Below are 21,217 nucleotides of genomic sequence, written 5' to 3' on the forward strand. Positions count from 1 at the left end.
TCAAAAGGAATGGGACACATTGCAAGGGGAAATCAGCTCATCTTCCTTCTTGCAGTTTATGAATGGAAGTTAGTAGTTTTTGTGGTTTTGTACAGATACAGATTCTATTATATAAGTACTTTACATTTCAGCTAGTAATGGTGAAATGTAATTTAATAGCTGGATGTTCAGCAAGAGCATGCTGCTGATCTTCAGTTGTCTTAGGATTTTCTTTGGTGATTACAAACATGCTCAGGTAGGAGAGAGCAATTTCGCTCTTACCATAGCAAATAGCTTCTTGCTTTGAAATTTGTTGCCATTTATATTACTCTGATTGAACCCCAATAAATATAAATTTCCATCCTTTTCCTGCCATGCATGATGTCCCAGATCTGAGTAACAAAAATCTGAGTTCCATTTGAAAACAAGTGAAGTAGGTTGGCAGGTAACTCCTACTTCCCCCTGCATCACCTTGCTCCATCATTTGATGCTGTAATTTCATAATTTGTCTATTCAGATTAATATGATATCTGAATAATGCTTGGCTTCTTTGTGATATACATCAGTACAGCCAAAATTTTTCATATTTAGAGTGAAACAATTTTAAAATGCTAAGTTAAAGCATTTTTAAGAGTTTGCAATACCTGTGTACTCATGGATGCTTTTGGTTGTGTATTTTTGCAGTCAGGAGGAGGTCTGAGTCTGTATTTTGAGATTTGTGTTGAGATTTCAAAGCCTGTAGTAGGTAACTTCCCACTGTCATAAACCATTGCTTTGTTTTTATTTCCCACTGCCTGGTGCCAGTGCCATAATGACACCATTACATTACCATCCCTCAGAATGTAGCAGCAAGTGATTTTTGTCAGGTGATGACATTACATGCAAGGACCCTGCTACTCTGAATGAACTGTTTTCAGGATTCCTTTGAGGTTGAGGTACTTTGTTGTTGTTATCTGTTGCTGCTCTTCCTGGTCTTCTCATGCCCACTAGACTTTGACTTTGGTGACAGAGGATATTAACAAAGAAGTGGTGAATATTGCCTCTACCAGATGAAGCAGTCCTGTTGCAGAGGTTTGATGTTGGATTTACATTCAATTTAGCCTAAGGACAGACTTTCATGAAGATACTCTGCCTTTTGGCAGTTGAACTTAGCTAAGAGTGAAATTGTGTTCAGAGGGTGTGCCAAATCTGATTGTGAGTGAAGGGGAGTTTTTGTAGTTATTAACTGTGTGGATTAGGTTAAGAGATCCTGGAATCTGTGTCCTTGTTTGGGCTAAATAAGAAATGTGACCTCAGGGCACTTCTCCTTCCCCTCTCTGTGAGAAAACAGAAGCCAGAGAGATAACTAAATCTGCCTCCACTTGAGGAAACCCAGAAGTATTTAGCTGCTGTCACAAACCTCAGGAGACTCAGACCCAAGTGTCTTAATTGCTTGTTCTCTGTTACCTCCACTGGAGTATCTGCATCTTCCATGTCCAACCTCTTAATCAATCAGCATATGTGATTCCATGCACCAACAGTTGTGATCTCACTTTGTTTGTTTTTTTTAAAGGACTCTTGTAAGTTTCTTGGTGGAGGAGGCAAGCTGAAAATAGTCTACTGCAACATAGTAGTAGAGACTCAGTAACTTAACTCTTGCAGATTTCATATTACTTAGTCCTGCAATGAAATACACAGTTTTTAAACTTCAAAGCTTCTGTGTTTGAACATGCTGGTCTTGATTTGCTGGTGTGAATATAATTTTGTGCTGAAACATACCCACTAACTTCATTTTACTATGTGCTAAATCATTTTGACTACTTGATCTTAGGGCAGTGTAGTGCTAGAAGTTTTTTTTGGCTACCACTTCTATTACTTGCAAAAAAAAGCTACCCCTCACTTGTTTAAAACAAGTGAGAACATTTACCTTGGGAATCACTTCAATGTGTTATCCCCAAATGAGTAATTTCTGCATTTTGGACATTTAGGACAGTTTATTTTCACTTCAGCTTGTATATTATGTGAACTTGAAGTTAGTTTCTTTTTTGTGAGCATTTTCTTTAATTTGTCTTTTGTTTTAATTTTATTTATGTTATAATATGTATGGGATCAGTTTTTAGATGTTCCCACATGTGCTTCTTCAACAAAGTTTATTTAGTCATGAAAGAATGACCATGTGAAGAAGCCAGTCAGACAAGGTCAGTTCTGGCAGTGGCATCTCGTGGGCAGCTTGCTGCTGCGGGTTCTTATCCATGGATGGTTTGTGAGCCCCTTATTTGGCAGTGTTGGACAGCTGTGCTGTGGTGGCTCTGGACTTTATAGGACAGTAACTGCTAATGACCAGCTAAAGGGAAGAAAAACCTGCAAAGCTTTTCATCTTGAAAGCAGCCTTGGGAAACTTAGGTTATTGCAGTGCCTTTCCCTTGTTGTCTCAATGTGACAACAGCAGGTGTCTCTTACCCTCCTCAGGTTTGGTAACATATGCGTTGTGACCCTTGCTTTTGGTCTCTGGCCTTTGTGTAAGGTTTTGGTGACTTTGAATTCCACTCTTTACATACATATTTTGTTTAAAAACATCTTTAAGAGATCTTTTTTCTTTTTTAAACTCTCAACAGGTGGGAAGGAGAAACCAAAAACTAATGCAGAAGAGCTACAGATTAAAAAAGTTAAGAAGAAAAAGAAAAAGAAACATAAAGAGAATGAGAAGAGGAAGCGTCCAAAAATGTACAGCAAATCCATTCAGACCATCTGCTCAGGACTGGTTTCTGATATTGAGGATCAGGAAGCCAAAGGCATCATAGATGATCATCTTAAGGATTTCAATGGGAAAAATATGGATCCCAAGAAGGACTGTGAGTCCAAGATACCAGAGAACAGTGAGTTTCCATTTGTCTCGTTAAAGGAGCCACGGGTTCAAAATAAACTCAAAAGGTTGGACACATTGGAGTTCAAACAGCTGATTCATATTGAGCACCAGCCTAACGGAGGTGCATCAGTTATCCATGCCTACAGTAATGAACTCTCCCACTTGTCTCCTGTGGAGATGGAGAGATTTGCAGAAGAGTTTGTGGGTCTGGTTTTTAGTGAAAATGAAAACTGTGCAGCTTACTATGTAATGGGTATTGTTCATGGGGCAGCTACTTATTTACCTGACTTTTTAGACTACTTTTCGTTTAATTTTCCCAATTCACCAGTGAAAATGGAGATTTTGGGAAAGAAAGATATAGAGACAACGACTATGTCAAATTTTCATGCTCAGGTAAGAGGTTATGCATTTTACTTTCTAAAGTCGTATAATGGTTTCAAACAATTGTGAACGGGGTTTTGTTTTTTTTTTTAGAGTAGTTGCTATTAGCTCTGCTATGTGGATGACACAGAAGACTAGAAACAAGGGATTTCTTTAATAAGTCAATTCTGCATTATTGAAGATGAGAAGAGACATAAAATTATTAACTGAGACATCAAATTGGATTTTTGGTGGGAGGGCAAGTGTTTACATGCTTGTGTGTGTAGGTTTCTTTGGATTTGTTTCTGTAGCTGAAGATTTACCAGGAGTTTTGGAGGGTTAAAATGGTTTAGCTGTGGCTTTCTGAGCAGTAGTTTTTCTGTGTGAACTTTGCCATAAAACTGAAATGCATTAATAATCATGTTATACATTAAAACCCTCGTAGGGCACAGTTAAATTAGCTGCATTTGTAGTTTGGGTTTTCTAAATCCATCCTTAAAGAAGAGCTTAATGTGGCTACTGATTTGTGGTTAATGTGGCTACTGATTTGGTCCTTAGTCCTTTGCATTTCTCCTCACTTGGCTGGATTCTCTGGAAAGCTCTTAGGTTAAATGGTAGAATGATTGGCAGCTTTTGGATATATTTTAATTTAAATTTTTTTTGAGAGAAATTATTATATACTCTCTTAACAACAGCTGCTGATTAAACATCACCTCTGCTGTTTATTAACTTACTCTAGAAAATACATTTCTGTTGCACAGAAATTATTTATACCACTGGTTTTCAGGAAAACAAAAATCCTTGATTTTCACCTTGATATCATTGCAAAAAGCCCCTGTAGTGAGTATGAAAAAATTCATGCAGAAACTCAATCCTGTTTTTAATTATATCAACTTTATCCCACAATTACCCTTTTAACTCCCATGTTTGTCAACTTAGATGTTGTATGGATAAGCTTTAAATTATTTTAGTCTTCACTTTTGAGACAATTAGGGTTCAAGTGTGAGTTACACTGTCTTCTTTTGCATGGGAAACATGCCTTTTTTTCCCTTTGGCTGCGTAAGCATTTGCATAGAGCACTTGCTTGTATTGACAAATTTCAGGTGTTTGTTATCCACAAGAATATGCAGAACTAAAATGTTGCTGCAAGAGAACATTTGCAGTGCTGGCTGAGAAAATATCTACTGCCATGGAATATGAATATTCTGTGAACTACAGTTGCTGTTTTTCTTGAGTATGTAAACTGAATCATTAGTAAGTCACAGAACATGTGATGGGCATCTCTCTAGAGCTGCTCTATCTTTGGCCATTTGATATAAGAAAAGCTGGATCTGTCCTTCTAAGTATGTTCCTTAAATTCAGCTGATTGTCTTGGGTAGCATTAACACAGGCTTAGCTGTGTGCTAGTACCTGCCCTAAACAAATAGTTAAGCCAAAATTTTATTGTTGTGAATTATAATAGAATTGTTTTTCGAAATGGATAGGTTAAATTGGTAATTGTAATACAATGGTAACATCAACATCTGTAGTTAAACCAGTCATGTGTTTGTTGGGGTTGAAATCATAATTTTCCATTTTTGTGTAAGTGGAGCAGGAGCAAAGAGAGGCTGTGGTAGATGAAAAAAGCCAAACTGTATTATTACAGCATTCAACTGATCAGCTCTATGGTCTAAGCTATGTTTTACTTGGCTGGAGGTTTAGTTCTGGTATCTTCTTTTCCTTTGTGATACCTCATTTTTTTCCTTATTTTTCATGGTATTCTATCATTTCTCGGTTTGGTTGCTTGACAGAAAATGCTTGGCTCCTTGTATTTTTGCTATCTAAGTGGTATATGGTGTATAAATAACGTGTACAGGCAAACATCAGACTTTGTTTCTGTGCAGTATTCCTGCTTCCTGGAATATTTATGTCAGTATCTTGGTTGCCAAGATATTGATTCTATTTTTCCTTATGATTTTCTTATTTCTGTTTTACTTTGGCTGTTTATTTTGGGTTTTTTTCATGTGATCTGCTATTATATCAGCATTATAATGTCTCACTAAGCTCTTTGTGAATCTTTTAAATGGATTATAATATCTTGTTGTAGTATATTTTGATGAACTTTTAAATGTATTTAGTTGTCTGTTCCTACATTGCCCAAGCTTTGTGCTGTGGTGTTCCTTGTCCTGAGCAGCCTGAGCAATGTCTGGAGGTTGTTGTATAGCCTCAGTTGAGGAAGGATTTGTTTTCATAGGTCTAAGTAGGAAGTTGATTTTATCAAGGCTGCTTTGAATATGTGTCTTGGACTTCATCAGCTTTAAGAAACTTGGGTGTTCCTTTACTAATTTCAACTAAAACACTGAAATGAAGCTCACTTTGGTACAAGAGGTTCTTTGGTTGTTTCTCAAAGCTCATGTAATCAATCTGACAAATATAAGTATTTAAAAAGATCCAAAAAAGTATTATAAAAAAAAAATGAAGGCTGAGCTAAGCCTGAATTGAAAATATTATAGAGTGTTTTATCCATTTTTGTTTTTCAAACTGATCCTTTTGTTTCTACTCAATCTTCCACCTCCTGTTTTGTGACGGATGCGGGTTTAGGATTTTTTTGGTTTTAAGTAATGCATATTTCTAAGTCATCAAGTTCTGTGACAAGAGTCAGATTGCACAGTAAATTCTGTTGCCGAGGTCAAGTTTACCTGGGAGGTCTGCATCACTCAAGTAACTTAGTTTATACAATTTTAGAGTTGAAAATGAACTCCTTTCAGCTTCCTTCCCAATACACCCGTGTCAAATAAAGTAATGTAATTTTACTTGTTAGAGGATAAGGGACACAGATTTGTGAGAATATGTACAGCAGGTGCAGGAGAGAGGTTTGCAACTGGTTCTTTCTAATGAGAATTAGCTTTTAAATTTTGCAGGGAGAGGAACTGGGGAATTTTTTCATCCAGCTTGGGTCTACGCCTGAGTACTCCTCAATTTTTTGCGTTAGTGAAACAGCACTTTCTGAACTGACTGCAAGGCTTAGTCAGACAGTTTCTGTAACTGGGTAAAATGAAATTAATCTGGATATCCTTGTAGCCAGTGAGTCAGTCCTTCAGGTGGTGAAAAACTGTCTTTTAGCTCCATCTTCTATGGCCTCTGTATTTGTGTAGACGGCAACACCTGCATCAGTTATCTGATAGCCATGAGTCTTGTCATTCTTGGTTCTTATGAGAATTTTAAAGAACATAAATAATCAGCATTTGCCACCTACTTGCAGCTTATATCACTTAAGCTTTTCAGTACTGTTGAGACAAATGTTGATATCTTGAACTTGTTATTTTTTCCCTCATTCTGGGCAAGTGTAAGTTTTTATTGCTGTGCAGAAATCCTAAAGCTCACAGCTAATGTTGAACGGGAACAATGCTTAGTGCATTGATTTTACTGTCTTGCATCAGAGGCAACTTCTTAGTACAGATGAAGTAAAATGCTGCACAGTACCAAACAATTCCTCTGCTGCAAAACAAGATGGACTGTTTTAAAGCTGTATTTGACAAGTCCTTGTCTGATATGTTTGCAGGAGATCTCAGGGTGGTTCCACTCTTTCCAAAGAAATCTGTTGTAAATTTTTTTTTTGTTGTTGTTTGAACCTCTTATCTTTTTATTCTGGTTTTTAGTGGATAAGGCAAACAATTTATCCTTTTCTTTTCCTTAGTATGCAATACTGAAAATCGACAGTGTCTTCTTAGTGTATCGGTTTCAAAGACTGTGAGAAGATTGCTGCAGGTGTTCTTGCAAATTATTGCTCTTATATCTATTTCTTCCTTTTTCAGAGCAGTTTGTGATCTGTTCTAGCAGCAGCTCTTGCTAATTATGTCGCTCCCCTTTTCAGGTTTATGCAGTTCATTAAATACGTATGTGGGTGTAGTTCTTGCTTTTGTTTAAAATGAATTATATCCTTTGCATTCTGATCCCCTCTCCAGTTTCAAGATCGTGTTAATTTTGATCCTTTCCTGTAATGGACTTGCAATGTTGTGGTACCTGTGGGTTTTATGACTATACACTGCCTTCAAAGAAAGGATTCTTGCTGCCTGCCTTAAAATTAGATAGTTAGGCGAGCTTACCATGTTTCTGTAGCAGTTTTTAGAATAGAATAGAAATGTCAGATGTCAAGATATCTACTGGTCCTCTGGAAAAGTCTATCCAGTCATAGTAACAAAGGTTAGTTTGACTTGTTTGTTTCCATTTTTTTTTAACATGACCATGTTTTTTTAGTTCTTACTATCTTATTTTCTAGGTAGTTGATAGTTGTATCCAGCTAAGTGGTTTTTTTTCTGTAAATTGGATGTAGGCTACATAGTTTTTAGCTCCTCTGTCTTCTTGACACCTATTTCTTTAAGAAGGTGTTTTACTGTCTTCTGGATTTGAAGAACTTGTTTTGTGGTTTTCAGTTAGAATCATGGAGTGGTTTTTGTTGGAAGGGACCTCAAAGACCATTTGGTTCCAGCCCCCTGCCATGGGCAGGGACAGGATATCTTCCACTAGCCCAGGTTGCTCAGAGCTCCATCCAGCCTGGCCTTGAACACTTCCAGGGATGGGCCATCCATAGCTTTGCTAGGCAGCCTGTTTCAGTGCTTCATCACCCTCAATGCAAAGAAATTCTTTGTAATAGCTAAACTTGCCCTCTTGCAATTTGAAGCCGCTCCACCTTGTTCTGTCACTACATGCCCTTGTACACTGTTCCTCTCCAGTTCTCTTGTAGTCCCCTTTAGGTACTTTAAGGTTGCTCTAAGGTCTCCCTCTCTTCCCCAGGCTGAACAAATCCAATCTGTCTGTGAAGAGTCTGTCTTCATAGGAGGGGTGCTTCAGCCCTCTCATCATCCTCATGGCCTTCCTCTGGACTTGCTCCAACAGACTGATGCTCTTCCTGTGCTGGGACCCCAGAGCTGGGTGCAGCACTGCAGGTGGGGTCTCAGCAGAGCAGAGGGGCACAATCCCCTCCCTCCCCTGCTGCCCACACTGTTGGGGGTGGCAGCCCAGGGTATGTTTGGCTTTCTGGGCTGCTAGTGCACTCTGCTGGGTCATGTCTAGCCTCTCATCCATCAGCGCCTACCAGCTGCTTGCAGTTGATTCTTCATGCTGTATTTGTGCTTGGGATTGCCCCAATCCACATGCACAACCTTACACTTGGCCTTGTTGAACTTCATGAGGTTCATAAGGCCCACCTTTCAAGCCTCTGGATGGCATCCCTTCATTCCATTGTGTCAACTGCACCGCACAGCTTGGAGTTCTCATTGATGTATTAAAGCTTTATCTTGTTTTACCTTACTGCCTTTAGCTGTAGGTATGAGAGGATGCACATCATTCACCCTGTTCACTTTAGAAAAAGTCACTCTAACTATAGCAATTAGACAAATTGCCTGAGCCAATCTGGCACCTGCTGCTGCAAGAAAATGTCCTCATTCTTTCTTTCCTCCCAGTTGCATGTTCTTGCGCCAAGATGTGCTTCTTGAACTGGTGAGTTCAGTTTATTTTGTTAATCTAGCAGAACTATTTTACCCTTTTAGCCTCTTTTTAATCTTCTCCTTGCTGTCCTTGTTTAGCTCTTTTACATTTCTTCTGCAGAGACGTTTTTGCTGTTTAGTTCTTTTCTAATTTGTGAAATCCTGCTTTAAATCATTAGTTCCTTTAGTATTTGAGGGGAATTGCTGAAAATATTTTTAAAATAAAATTTCAAATAGTTTGGTAGTGCTTGATTTCCTTATCATTAAAGATTTGTGCATCTATTTCCATATAAAACTTTTATATTGGACCTATGTCTTTTCAGTTGTGTTCAGTAGTTTTCAGTAGAACTTTGTTTTCCATAGAATTTGCTTCTTGCTTTTAAGCTGATCAAATGTTTGGTTAGTTATTAAAAAGGTGTAACATTTTTAAGCAATTTCTTGCTGTTACAAGTCCTCCAAAATTAAGTCCTTCTAAATTTTTTTTTCCTTCTGGATGATGAGAAGTTGAATTTTATCTCCTAAAGGAAATGTATTGCCCCATTGTCTTTTTTTTTTTTAATCTAAAAGAGATTGATTCTTTTAAAAATTCTGCTTAAAAATTTAAAAAATATTATCTAAAAAGTCTAAAAAAAATTGATTTTTAAGAAGCTGATCTGTAGGACTATATGTAAGAGAAGTTTTGATCAATGATGGCAACATATTGTCTTGAAGCACAAGAAGTTTTCACTTATTGAATACCATTGAACAAAGAATGTGTTCCCTGGGAGTGTAATTTTAAATCTGCAACGTGCTCATTTGTTTTCCACTTAGAAAACAGTTACCTTTCTAGATTTCTTCTTGATAATTAGATCTAATAAATATTCGATGACAGTCTTGTTTTACTCCTTTTAGTCACATATGTTGCATTTACAAAACCCAAAGCTGAATAAACCTCTGGAGGTTTGTACTGGCAGCTCAGACAGGATCTGAGACTGACGCTGTCATGGATCTAGCTACATTGCTTTTGCCACATCATTTTCCATGAAGGTATCCAATTTATTCTATCCTTAAATTTTTATTCATTTTTAAAAATTCTTTGTCAGCTGCTTCACTGTTTTTGTGTTGCTGGAATTCAGAGTAAAAGTGAAGTAATTTTGTTTTTAAGAACCTATTCATGTTGTTATTTGAAGATTTCACATGCAAGATAAAACATGTCAGGTGATAAATGAAGTACAGTGGTAAAAGGACACTGGTGAAACTACTAATGCAGTAAAAATCTTGGGATTGCATTTCCAGAAACCTCCAATTGGGAAAAACTGTTTGTTGAAATTAGGTTTATAATGACAATTGAATAAGCCAGAATTGTCAAGACATACAATTCTGATACTAAAACACTGACCTAAAAAAGGGAAAAAAGGTGAAGGAGGGAGTACGAAGTACATGTGCTTTAATAGTGAAAAGCAGCCAAACAGATTAAGGAGTAAAATCAGAGCAATTTTGATGAATATTTGTTCAGCTCCCATTTGGAAATATAAGGAAGCATTTAAGGATTTGAATGAAGTTGGCAAGGAGGAGAAAACCGCTTGGGCACTTTATTGAAATGTTCCAAATTAGCAAGGATGGTAATGGCCTCTTCATGGCTGTAGCATTTGAGATTAACACAGACTCTGAAATTAGATGTTTTCTAATCCGAGATACCAGTGTGTAAGTGCATTGCTTATGCACTTGTGTAGCAAAACCCTCTATTCCCTCAGTGTCCTTGAGTATTTTTAGATGGTGTAATGTTTTTGGGTTTTTTTCTTAGTTTTGGTGGGACTTCATGGGTTTCTTGAAATTATTTTGAGTTCAGTTGGTGGATAATTTTGTTTGTTTGTTGTTGGTAATTTTTTTCTCTGAGGTCTGTTTTTCCAGACTTTCTTGGTTTTAAAGTTGAAAAATTAAAATGGATTTAAATCTTAAAATTCTATCAGGAAAGTTATAAGGTTTCAATCAAGAAAAAAAACTCTTCCACATAAACCCCACAACAACCCACATCCTACTATATTAAAAATAGGAATTCAGTTGTTACTTGCCCCAGTTTGCATTTTTTAAATTCCTCTCTTGAAATCCATGACTGTTCCCTCACTTTGTGATTTATTCAAACACAAAATCTTTAACTTGTAGTGTCTAAAATGTTTCCTTTTGTAGGATGATGATGCTCAAATATATTTTTGGTGTGTATACATATATATGTATATATATCATGTATATGTATGTAAGTATGTATTTTTGCATTTAGTATTCAGATTCCTGTCAGACACCAAGACATTTCTGTCGAAACATTTGCTATTGCATTAAAAAAAATCAGTTGAGGCCATGCGAGTCACAGAAGCAGATAATTCTCAAGTTTTACTAATTGTGGATTCAGTGGTGGTTTTACTGTCACAATTTTCTATTAATGTGATGGTAGAGAATGACACAGCCTCCTTTTGTCTGTTTTTGGGTGACATGCTTCAAATGTAATCTACATGAGAAGAAAACTTAGTATGTCATATTTATTATTTTATATGTTTCTGTCTTTTACCTGTCCAAGTATCACACTACATGTACTTGGTGATTTGTGTGTATTCATTTCTGACTACATGCTAGAAGGAGCAGCATGTCCTTGATTTCTGCTTTTATTATGGATTTAAATTGTTCCAGTTTTGAGAAAGTCTGTAAGATTCTAAAAACCTAATCACACTGTAAGCTGGGAAATTACAGCTGTGAAGATAATTTTATACAAGATATATATAAAATACTTCATATATATAGTACTTCATTAGTGGTCAGTATAAAATTTAATATAAAATTTGATAAGTACTGGTTTTAGTATATCAATATTTTTTTTGTGAGTTTAGAAATACATAGAGGAATCTATTTATCTTCCTATGAACAAACCAGCCAAAGGATACTGACAGTTAAAGGAAGGGAAAATGTTGCTATTATATAATATGCCATAGTTTATATTTATTTGTTTGTTGTCTTTATTAGGATTATTTTTATGTTTGTCATTGGTCAGACATCGATGGGAAGGTTTGGTGTTTTCACACTATTACTTAGTAGCCGTCTAAGTTGGGAAGTGAGTGAAAATTAGCTTCTCACTAGGAATGACCTCACCTTTTTATACATGCTTGTATAAATCTAATCTAAGGTAATACAGTTCAAGCATTAACCTCTCCTCTAAGACTGGAGCTTAGGATGCTATAACCCAGTTCATGGAAGAGATGAGATAGGAGTTGCTTTTCACTTGCCCACATCTTCATCTTTCAAACTCTTGTTCTTTTTGGTCAGGCATTAGTATTTTTGGCCTATGTCTTTACCTTTTTTTATTATTTTCTAAAATAGAGAGATTTTTTAGGTAATTCCTGGATTAAATTCAGATCAGTTCCCTAGGCTTGTTCCTTGTTCATCTTCAGAGGACCTAATGCTATTGGGAAAGAATGGAAAAGTGAGAGCACATCTTCCCCTTTGATTGCCAGCATGGATTTATTTCCTGTTTATACTGGTCTGGATGGGTTAATTTTCTTTGTGGACTGTGTTTTGGGGTTGTGACTAAACCTGCTGGTAACACACTGGTGTTTTGGCTATTGCTGAGCATCACTAGCAGAGTGTCAAGGCTCCCAAGACCCCCCTGGTGAGTAGGCTGGGATGGGCAAGAAGCTGGGAGGGGACATGGTTGGGACAGTTGCTCCCATTGACTGCAAGGATATTTTGTGCTGTCTAACACCATGCTCAGCAAAAAACCTGAGGGGACTGATGGGTTGGCTGGCAGGTGCCTGTTATTTGGGTCTGCTGGGCATCAGTCTGCTTGTGGGAGTTGGTGAGTGGTGGAAAACACCATTTAGTGGTTTTTCTTTTTCAGTTTCCACTTTGCTGAATAAACCATGTTTATCTGGACCCATACATTTCCTTTTCCTGTTCTCTCCCATGTCTCACCACTGTGGGAGGTGAGTGAGCAGGGGGTGTAAGATCAGTATCTACTGCCTGGGGTAAGCCACTACCAGGTTAATATTTACTCAAACATTTAATTCTGTATTTGCAATGATGTGATTCTGAATATGATCCCAGAAAAAACCACTTATCATTTGTTACTTTGACATTATTTAAGCATTCATGTTTGTATTTCTTCTCCTAAACTGGATCTTGAGAAGCAATTGTATGATCTTGTGGTCAAGGGGAGGGTGGTTGACCAGGAGACCTAAGGGTGAAAGGGGTTGGACAAACAATGCTTGAGAAAGTTGTGTTCATTTGCCAGTTTTAACTTTCAATAGCATGGTCTTTTTTTGGAAACACATGAAAAATTTCTTAATTGATCCTTCTTAATGTAAGTATTATGCTGCAGCTAAATACTTTGCTGACTTCTTGTTTCATTACCAACACCTAGTGGTATGTAAGCCAAAGGGGTGGGTTGATCCAGCTGGAAGCTTCACAGCTTTGCTAAGCTTTAAGTTAGTATTTTTAGGAGAATTTTTAGAGTTTTCACTTAGAGTAGTTTCACAACCAGTTTATCATATTCTGTATTAATAGTAAAATTATTTAGGATAAAAAGACCTTTAAGACCTTTTTAAGAGTCCAGCTGTTAATCCACTCTTGCCAAATCTGTCAGTAAATCATGTCCTTAAATTCCACAGCTATATGTCTTTTAGATGCCTCCAGGGATGGTGACACAGTATTTCCCTGGGCAGCTTCTTCCAGGGCTTAAGAACCTTTTTGGTGAAGAAATTTTTTTACTATCTAATCTATAACTTCCTTGGCACAACTTCAGGCCATTTTCTCATGTCTTACCACTTGTTACTTGGGAGAGTGGTAGTAGGCAGCATAAGGAAGCATGGAAAAAGGCAGAAAAATTGTTCACTTTAATCAGGGATGTAACAGCATCTCAATATCCTGGACTGGAGTGGTGGAATACTAAGCTGCTTACATCAGTGGAAGAAATATCCTTTTGCATGTTAGGCTTTTTAATAAAGTGTCACAGATTTGTGGGTATCTGCAGCTCCAGAAAGTGGTTTTAGGATTCTTCCTTGCTCATTGTATAGTTGTACAAGCTCCTGATGCTTTGTGCCAGTGCAGATGTAGCTGAGGACTGAGCTGATGCAGATTCAGCAGAAATGAATGTTTTGTGATATTTTACCACAAAATCACCAGCTGTCTCTGCAAAAAAAGAGCCCTGCAGGAATGTATGACTAAGGATTTGAGGAATAGGGATGTATTACTGGACTGTTCTTTTCAGTGTGTCTGATGGGTTGTTGTAGCATTAGCTAAGACATTTTGTAAAATCCTACTTCTAGCTGTAAATCCGTTTGCTGGGAGGAATGAGAGATGACTGGGTGATTGGAACAGTTTGGTTCTGCATTTCTGGAAAGATCTGGTTCCATTAGTTGATTTCTGAGAAGGGCACAGTGTTCCATGTTGTATTTTCAGGAACTGCTGTTAATTCTCCTCTGCACTGCCATAACTACTAAGAACATTGATGCTCTGTTTGGGTGAGGACTGTAGCTAAGCAGTATTTCATTAACTGTTTTCCTTGCACTTTTTTACTTTTCTTACTTGGAATACAGAATGCCTAGAGGTGCCATACAGGAGGCTTACTTGATGTGTGCAGTAATCCATCTGCTCTTTCCTCGGTTCTGATCTCTTTGTATTTCATCTCATAATGCCACTCTATCTTTCAGCCTGTAAAATAGGAAACCAGAAGCTTAAAGTGGACATGATCCTCATCAATCTCATGGCTGAATATTTAGTTATCTAACACAACAGATCAGATTGTTGAAAAAAACCTTAAAACAATATGTGTTTCTGTTCAAATTTCACAGTAGAAGATTTCTCATGAGAGATGAATGTTACAGCCATGAAAGTCTGAAGGGAGCACAAGATGTGCTAGCACAGCATAGCAGAAATGAAGGAGTGATGATCATTGTCTCGCTTTTTGTCCAAACTCTTTATGAGCCTTGGGTTTACTGTTGTAATTTGCTCCGGTTAATGTGCTCACAGAGAGGCAGTACTGGAGAGGATGAGTAGCAGAGGAAATGTTTAAATTACTTATAACTCAGAGTTCTGCCTATTGCAAGAAAAAAGGTAGAAATTCACCTAGACTTGAGTAATCCAGGTAAGAATCCTTATTGACTAGTTACTAAGCATAACATGCATTGATGTATTTTCAGAGTTACTGGTTTGGAATATTTCCTTCTTGGAAGGCAATAAGTGGTTACTCCAGTTTACCTTCAGGTGTAAAAATAAAATACAAGTTGTCATGGAAGTTTAATAAGATCTTCTGTCTTTGAGTTTGTAGTAATTGACTTCATAATAATCTTAAATATACTGGAGACTGACGGACTAAAGAAAATCTTTATCTCAGAAAGCATAAGCCTAGCAGTTATGAGTGCTCATTGAATGTAGATTTTGCACAGTAGAGGACTCAGTATATAACTTTGTTGTCATATTCTGCTTGTAGGTAAAAAGAACATACTCTCATGGTACGTATAGAGCTGGCCCAATGAGACAGATCAGCCTGGTTGGAGCAGTTGATGAGGAAGTGGGGGATTACTTCCCTGAATTCCTTGATATGTTGGAAGAATCACCCTTCTTAAAAGTAAGGACAGAAGGGGATGGGCTGGGAGAAGGGGGACAACATGCTGTGTAGTGCTCGTTATAATAAAGTGAGAGTGTGTGGTACTTGTTTAGATAATTGAGTGTTCTAATAAAGGCTTTCATCATGAGAGATAAAGGCTGCTTTTAACAAGTTTTTTAAAGTAACTCACTTGAAAATTGTGGCTTGTGTTTCCCATTAGTGTACACTGCCATGGGGAACACTTTCTAGTTTAAAATTAGAGAGTCGTAAAGACAGTGATGATGGTCCCATTATGTGGGTACGTCCAGGAGAACAGATGATCCCTGTGGCTGACATGCCAAAGTCACCTTTCAAAAGGAAGAGGTAAGTGGAATTATTTTACTTGGTAAATGTCTGGTTAGTATTTTTTCTTTACAAATTCATTTTATCACAAATGTTTTACTGTTTGTTATTATATGTTAATACAAATTACTGTAAATCTTCATCTCCAAAACCACTTTTTTGTCTTTTTGTGTAAGAATCTGGAATTTCTTGGTTTAATTTTTACTGCCTAAGTGAGGTACTGGTCCTTTTTGGATCTTTAGTAGAAATATAGGTGAAAACTTGAAGAAAATGTGTACACACATGCAATTACTGATACATGCCATGAGACTGGAATTGATACCCCTGTTGTTACGTGTGAGTGGATGTGTTATGACCTCTGGGGACAAGGATTTTTCTCTCACCTGGAAGGTAGCAACTCCAACATTAAATGAAATCTTTAAGCTTTGCTGTGGTGTAAGAACCAGCTGATGAGTAGGGATAGGCTCTGCAGAACTTGAATATTGTATGTCATAAGGAATTGTCATGGGAGTTCTTTTCAAAACGTGAACACAGAAATGGAGCATACAAGAAGTGGAAGCAGGGGCAGGTGGCACAGGAGTATAGAGACACTGCCCAACCATGAAGGGGATACAGTTAAAGCCAAAGACCATCTGGAGTTGAATTTGGCAAAGGATGTGAAGGGCAGCAGGGACTTCCACAGATGTGTGGACAATAGAAGAAAGACTAGGAAAATGAAGGCATGTGCTGAATGGGGCAAAGGGCCTGGGGACAAAGGGCACAGAAAAGGCTGAGATAGTGCTTTCTTTGTCCTTGTCTTTTCCAGTGAGATTTACTTTTAGGAATATTCTGTTTTGGAGACAGTAAGAGTGTCTGGAGCAAGGGCTACTTGCCTTCAGTGGAGGAAAATCAGAAACTTGATGGACATGCAGATTAGACAGACACAAGCCTTTGGGACCTGCTGGGATGGGTCACATCCTGCAAGTGCAGTGGGAGCTGGCCAGTATCATTGCAAGGCCATTGCTTTGGAAGGTTATGGCAAAGGTTTCTGAGCCCTGGAGGAAAACTAATGCCACTCCAGTTGTTTAGAAGGGTATGAAGCAGAACTTGGGGTACTGCGGGCCAGTCAGTCTCACCTTCATCCTGGCAAAGTTGCCATTTCAAGCATGAGCAGCACAGCAGATTGAGGGACAGGGGTCTTCCCCTCTACTCATCACTGGTGAGACACATCTGCAGCATCATGCCCAGTTCTGGGCTCACCAGGCTAAAACAGACTTGGCCATACTGGAGTATGTCTGGTGACCTGGGAGAGCTAGGATTTACTCTTACACTGAGAAGGGAATGCTCAGTGGGATCATAAGTGTTTCAGCACTTCATGGAAGGTTGTAAAAAGGACTTATTTCAGCAGTCTCCAGTGACATAAAAAGAGAGAATGAAGACAAACTGAATTCCAAGAAAATCCATTTAAAATAAGGAAAAAAAAAATAAAAAGTTTATTTTTTTGCATAGATGAGCAGTCCTATTGGCTGTGATGGAAATTATATAATCCAGAGAAATTTCTATATCACTGCTACTGTTTTTCTTATGCAGAACTACCAATGAAATAAAAAACTTGCAGTACCTACCTCGAACCAGTGAGCCCCGTGAAATGCTATTTGAGGACCGGACCCGAGCCCATGCGGATCACATAGGACAAGGATTTGAGCGACAGACCACAGCTGCTGTGGGAGTGCTGAAGGCTGTGCACTGTGGGGAGTGGTAGGTGTTGATTGCCTTCACCTAGGTGTCTGAAAAATGCATGCCTGAATTGCCATTTATAATTGGGGGTGTAGAATAGGTTAATCCAGGATTAAAGATGCAATGAAGACTTCATAGGTCCTGGCTGAGCATTAGTTGTTTGTCTGCCCTCTTTAGATTGCATGTGGCTTTGCTGTGATTGAAACCAGAAAGGTACCTTGCAGTGACAGTTCAATAGCTATAATTGAGTTGCTTTTACTGAGGTCATGTTCGATGTAAAAGCACCTCACACTTCGTTTTGCTTGAAGTGGTGAATAGAGACTGAGCTGTTACTGTGACAGAGGTGCACATGGAGACCTTCTGGCATTTCTTTGTGTTGTCTGGAGATGAGCAGAATTATTTCTTCTACTTCCTAAGTTGTAGCTTGTTAGAACCTTGATTTATTTATGGAAGCTTACCTAGAAAGAATCCTGTTGGAAGTTGTGTCATATTTTTTGGTGTTCCTGTGTGAGATTCAGGAACTGAAATGGGCCTCATTTGAAACTTGTTTACATGTTAGCCAAATAAAAATATGGACTTCCTGGTCCAGATCAAAGAGGCATTTTTCAACATCTTCAGACTGTGGAGAATGACCTTAGTTTTGGAGGTTAGTTTTGCATATGTAAACACTATAAATATGTTTTTCTCTTTGTGTCTGTCTGGAAATTAGAAGCAGCAATTCCTTTTGGATAAAATGATGTGAATTTGTGGTACAATGCATGAATTCATTGACACAGAAAGTAGAAGAATTGTCATTGGGGAAGAGCTGGATTGTTCAGATGATAATGTGTTTGTCTCTTGGGCTCTGAGGTTTTCGGTTTCCTTCCTCTTCAGGTCGATGACAGTGGGAGCCTTCAATTTATGACTGTGCTGTGGTGAATTAAGACTGAGCAGTAGTAGCAGGGCAAGAGCTGAGATGACTGTAGATCTGAGTATTTTAAATTACAATTTGCTCATTTGAGAGAGGGAAGAAGCAAAGGAAGTAAAGAAACCAAACAAAACAGCACTCCTGAACTTGGATGTTTGTGGAGATTAAGCAGTTGAATTGATAGTAATTTAAATGTCTGGGAACTTTCCATTCTTGTCCTGTAGCTTTATAGCATACTTGAAAGTCCTTCAGTTTGGAGAATAAAAAAGTAGTATCAGCATTTCATTTCAGTGTAAAGACTGAAAATATATCTTAATTCAGAATAAAATATTTGAGACCTGATGTATGGAGAGGAATAAAATATACAACACAAGCAACACAATAGAAGTTACGTATTTCAGGCTTGATTTGGCCTAAATTATAATTCCTGCTTTCCCCTTCTGCTTTTGTGTAATTTTGAAAAGCCACTTCGGTGTAATTACATGATGAGAACTACTCAGGGCTTATGATAATCAAGCATCATTGATTAATGTAGCACATTAAAATTATTTCAGGTATTAGTTTTGCCATAATTTGCAATCTGTGGGTGGATTTATTTTAAAGGAAACAACATGAATGGAAGTTTTGAAAAATCTAGTTTTAATTTTTGTTCAGTTTTCTTTTGTTTCTTTTTTTAATCTTTTTGAGTAGTTGAACAGACTTGAAAAATTGGAGATATTCTGGGGTGATTAAGGCACTATGGCAGTAAAAATGCACACATTTTAGTGATGAGATAATATATATAGAATAATGCTGTGCGGAGAAAATAAAACAATTCCTGGGCTGCCAGAACTAAATCCATAAAAATGAATTTAGTGTGCAAAAAAAGCTTTAAAAATTGCTGCAGATTTATATAAAGTTGGATTTATTTCCTAGTTGATAGGGATGAATGTTGATGCTAGGTGGGATAGATGGTGTCTTTCAGAACAGACAGGAACAGAACTGTGGAAATGCAAAAAGCAGGTTATGGTGTGAGAGGACAGACATGGAAACTAAACATAGTGAAAAAAGAAATTAAGGTTTGAAGAAAAAAAAATTGTCCTTTCCCAAGCGTGACAGGATCTTGATTTGAGGTATTTTATAAAATTACTGCATTATGATCTTTTTATTGCTTTGAATATTTACAATTTACAGAAAAACTCTGACTATTGCTAGCAAACATTTTAAGGATTGAACTAAAATCTGACAAATGCAGGTATGATCGTGCTGATTACTTAATGCCATTTTCATAGGCGATACCAAGTGAGCTTTAGAATTTATCAAGTTGCCAGTGAAATTTTAAATTATGGAAATTTATAAGATTTTTATATGGGAAATTTGGGTGGGTTTTTACAGGAACAGCAAAAGGCACTTCATAGCATTGTTGTTGCCAAAATAAAACCTGTCCTTCAGCAAGCAGCTCTCAGGTTTGTGTTCTAGAGACTGAAGTTGTGCTTCTCTCTATGAGCATAGCAATTTGTTATATATCGCTAGTCTTTATGCATTAGGCCAGAAATATTAATGGTAAAACCTCCAGTTTTTGAATATTTTGAGAAGTTACAGCAAAACGAATCCAGTCCTTTTGAAGAATGAGATTAAGGGGAAAAAGTACTGCCAAAGCCAGTTCTAGCAATTCTGTAGTAGAGGCTTAAATGGCTTTTTCTGTAGTTATCTTACACTTTGTTTTCATTTAATGTCCAAAAAGACACTGAACTTCTGTGCTACAGTTTTGCTTGGGTATAGGTACATGATACCTAAATTAAAGGTTTGCAAAATATTATCTCAAAGTTGTGCTAAAGATAAAATCTGCAAATGCAGAATTTAAAATTATCTGATGGTATTTTTTCTCAGTTGTTTGCAAAAGGGATGTTGTGTTCTATGACAGAACTGCAGCACAGAGCTGATGATCCATCCTCTTGGACAGATATATATGGACTGAGACTAGGAATGACTATGCATAAACCAGAATAGGCACTGCTGGGAAAATACACGGATTTGGATTGAAGTTCTTGTGCAAAATAATTCTTTCAGTTGATTTTGAATCTTAACTTCATTTACAAATACTGGTGACTGCAAATGCAAATTCTTACTTTAGAAATAAATACCTGCATTATGAAATGTAGATTAATGTAGTTAATGTTTTTAACACTGCTGATTAGAAGTGTTTCTGAATCTTTTTGCTTTCAGTGTTTAAATCCTCTTTGGGAGTATATAGATCAAGACAGAGACACATTTTAATCTTTGTAAAACTCAAGTAAAATATGTGGTCTGAAAATTCTCCCTAGCATACTTTCAGTAGTTGATCTGGCATTTTTTTTTCTCCTGAAAATAGCCTCAGACTGGTTATTTTTTACTTTATTGCGGTCATGACCTAAATAGAATAAACATGTCTCCTATGTTTTAAAAGCCTGAATGAACTGTACATCATTGCCTGCTTCCTAGAACAGTAATAACAGGACATATATGTATCTTTATATATAGGCCATATATATAAGAATCTTGCTTTTAAAAAAGGGCTCTTGAACATCTGTTAGCTTTTGAAATGCTTCAGCTCTGCTGCATCAGCTGCTCCCCAGGCTCCTTACGTCTGACCCATCCCTGTTTTGGGAGGGGTGGAAGTGGGGTGAGGGATGTGCTGGAGGGGTGGCAGGTAGGAGAGGCAGGTGGACAGCAGTGGGTCATGGTTCTGATCCTGGACCCGCAGCCTGTGCCCACTGCAGGCCGAGGAGGTGCTGCATTCCTGTCAGCCCAGGGAACTCCAGAGGAGTTAGGAAAGAAGTCTTTAACCAGGTTCTTTCTGGCTGAGAAACTCTCCTTGCAAAACTACTCCAGTGTGAGCTTTATCCTTTATAAATGAAATCTTCATATAATCACATTTAAATTTAAAAAATGCTTTTAAAATGCAAACATCCCTCAAAAGCAAGTATGTGGAGTTGGTTTTTTTTTTTTGCCTTTAGGTCAGAAAATTATAAGGAATGTAGCTGCTTTTGCCTTTTGTGAGCTGATTCTAGATATGT

The 21,217-nt window shown here is 37.5% G+C and overlaps 1 protein-coding gene across 2 annotated transcripts in view; it reads left to right on the forward strand.

The window, feature by feature from the left end:
* RSBN1L (round spermatid basic protein 1 like) overlaps positions 1 to 21,217 on the forward strand; it is a 47,461-nt gene that overhangs the window by 19,980 nt on the left and 6,264 nt on the right. Inside the window, exons 3-7 of one of the 2 annotated variants that reach the window (XM_056507451.1) lie at positions 2,574 to 2,834; positions 3,153 to 3,217; positions 15,101 to 15,238; positions 15,438 to 15,580; positions 17,129 to 17,296. In XM_056507451.1, coding sequence (XP_056363426.1) covers positions 2,574 to 2,834; positions 3,153 to 3,217; positions 15,101 to 15,238; positions 15,438 to 15,580; positions 17,129 to 17,296 — 775 coding nt within the window. Of the gene's footprint in view, positions 1 to 2,573; positions 3,218 to 15,100; positions 15,239 to 15,437; positions 15,581 to 17,128; positions 17,297 to 21,217 lie in introns of both variants that reach the window. The other variant, XM_056507444.1, reaches the window with a different exon arrangement.

The sequence above is a fragment of the Oenanthe melanoleuca genome, chromosome 1A, assembly GCF_029582105.1.
Source record: "Oenanthe melanoleuca isolate GR-GAL-2019-014 chromosome 1A, OMel1.0, whole genome shotgun sequence".
Classification (NCBI taxonomy): domain Eukaryota; kingdom Metazoa; phylum Chordata; class Aves; order Passeriformes; family Muscicapidae; genus Oenanthe; species Oenanthe melanoleuca.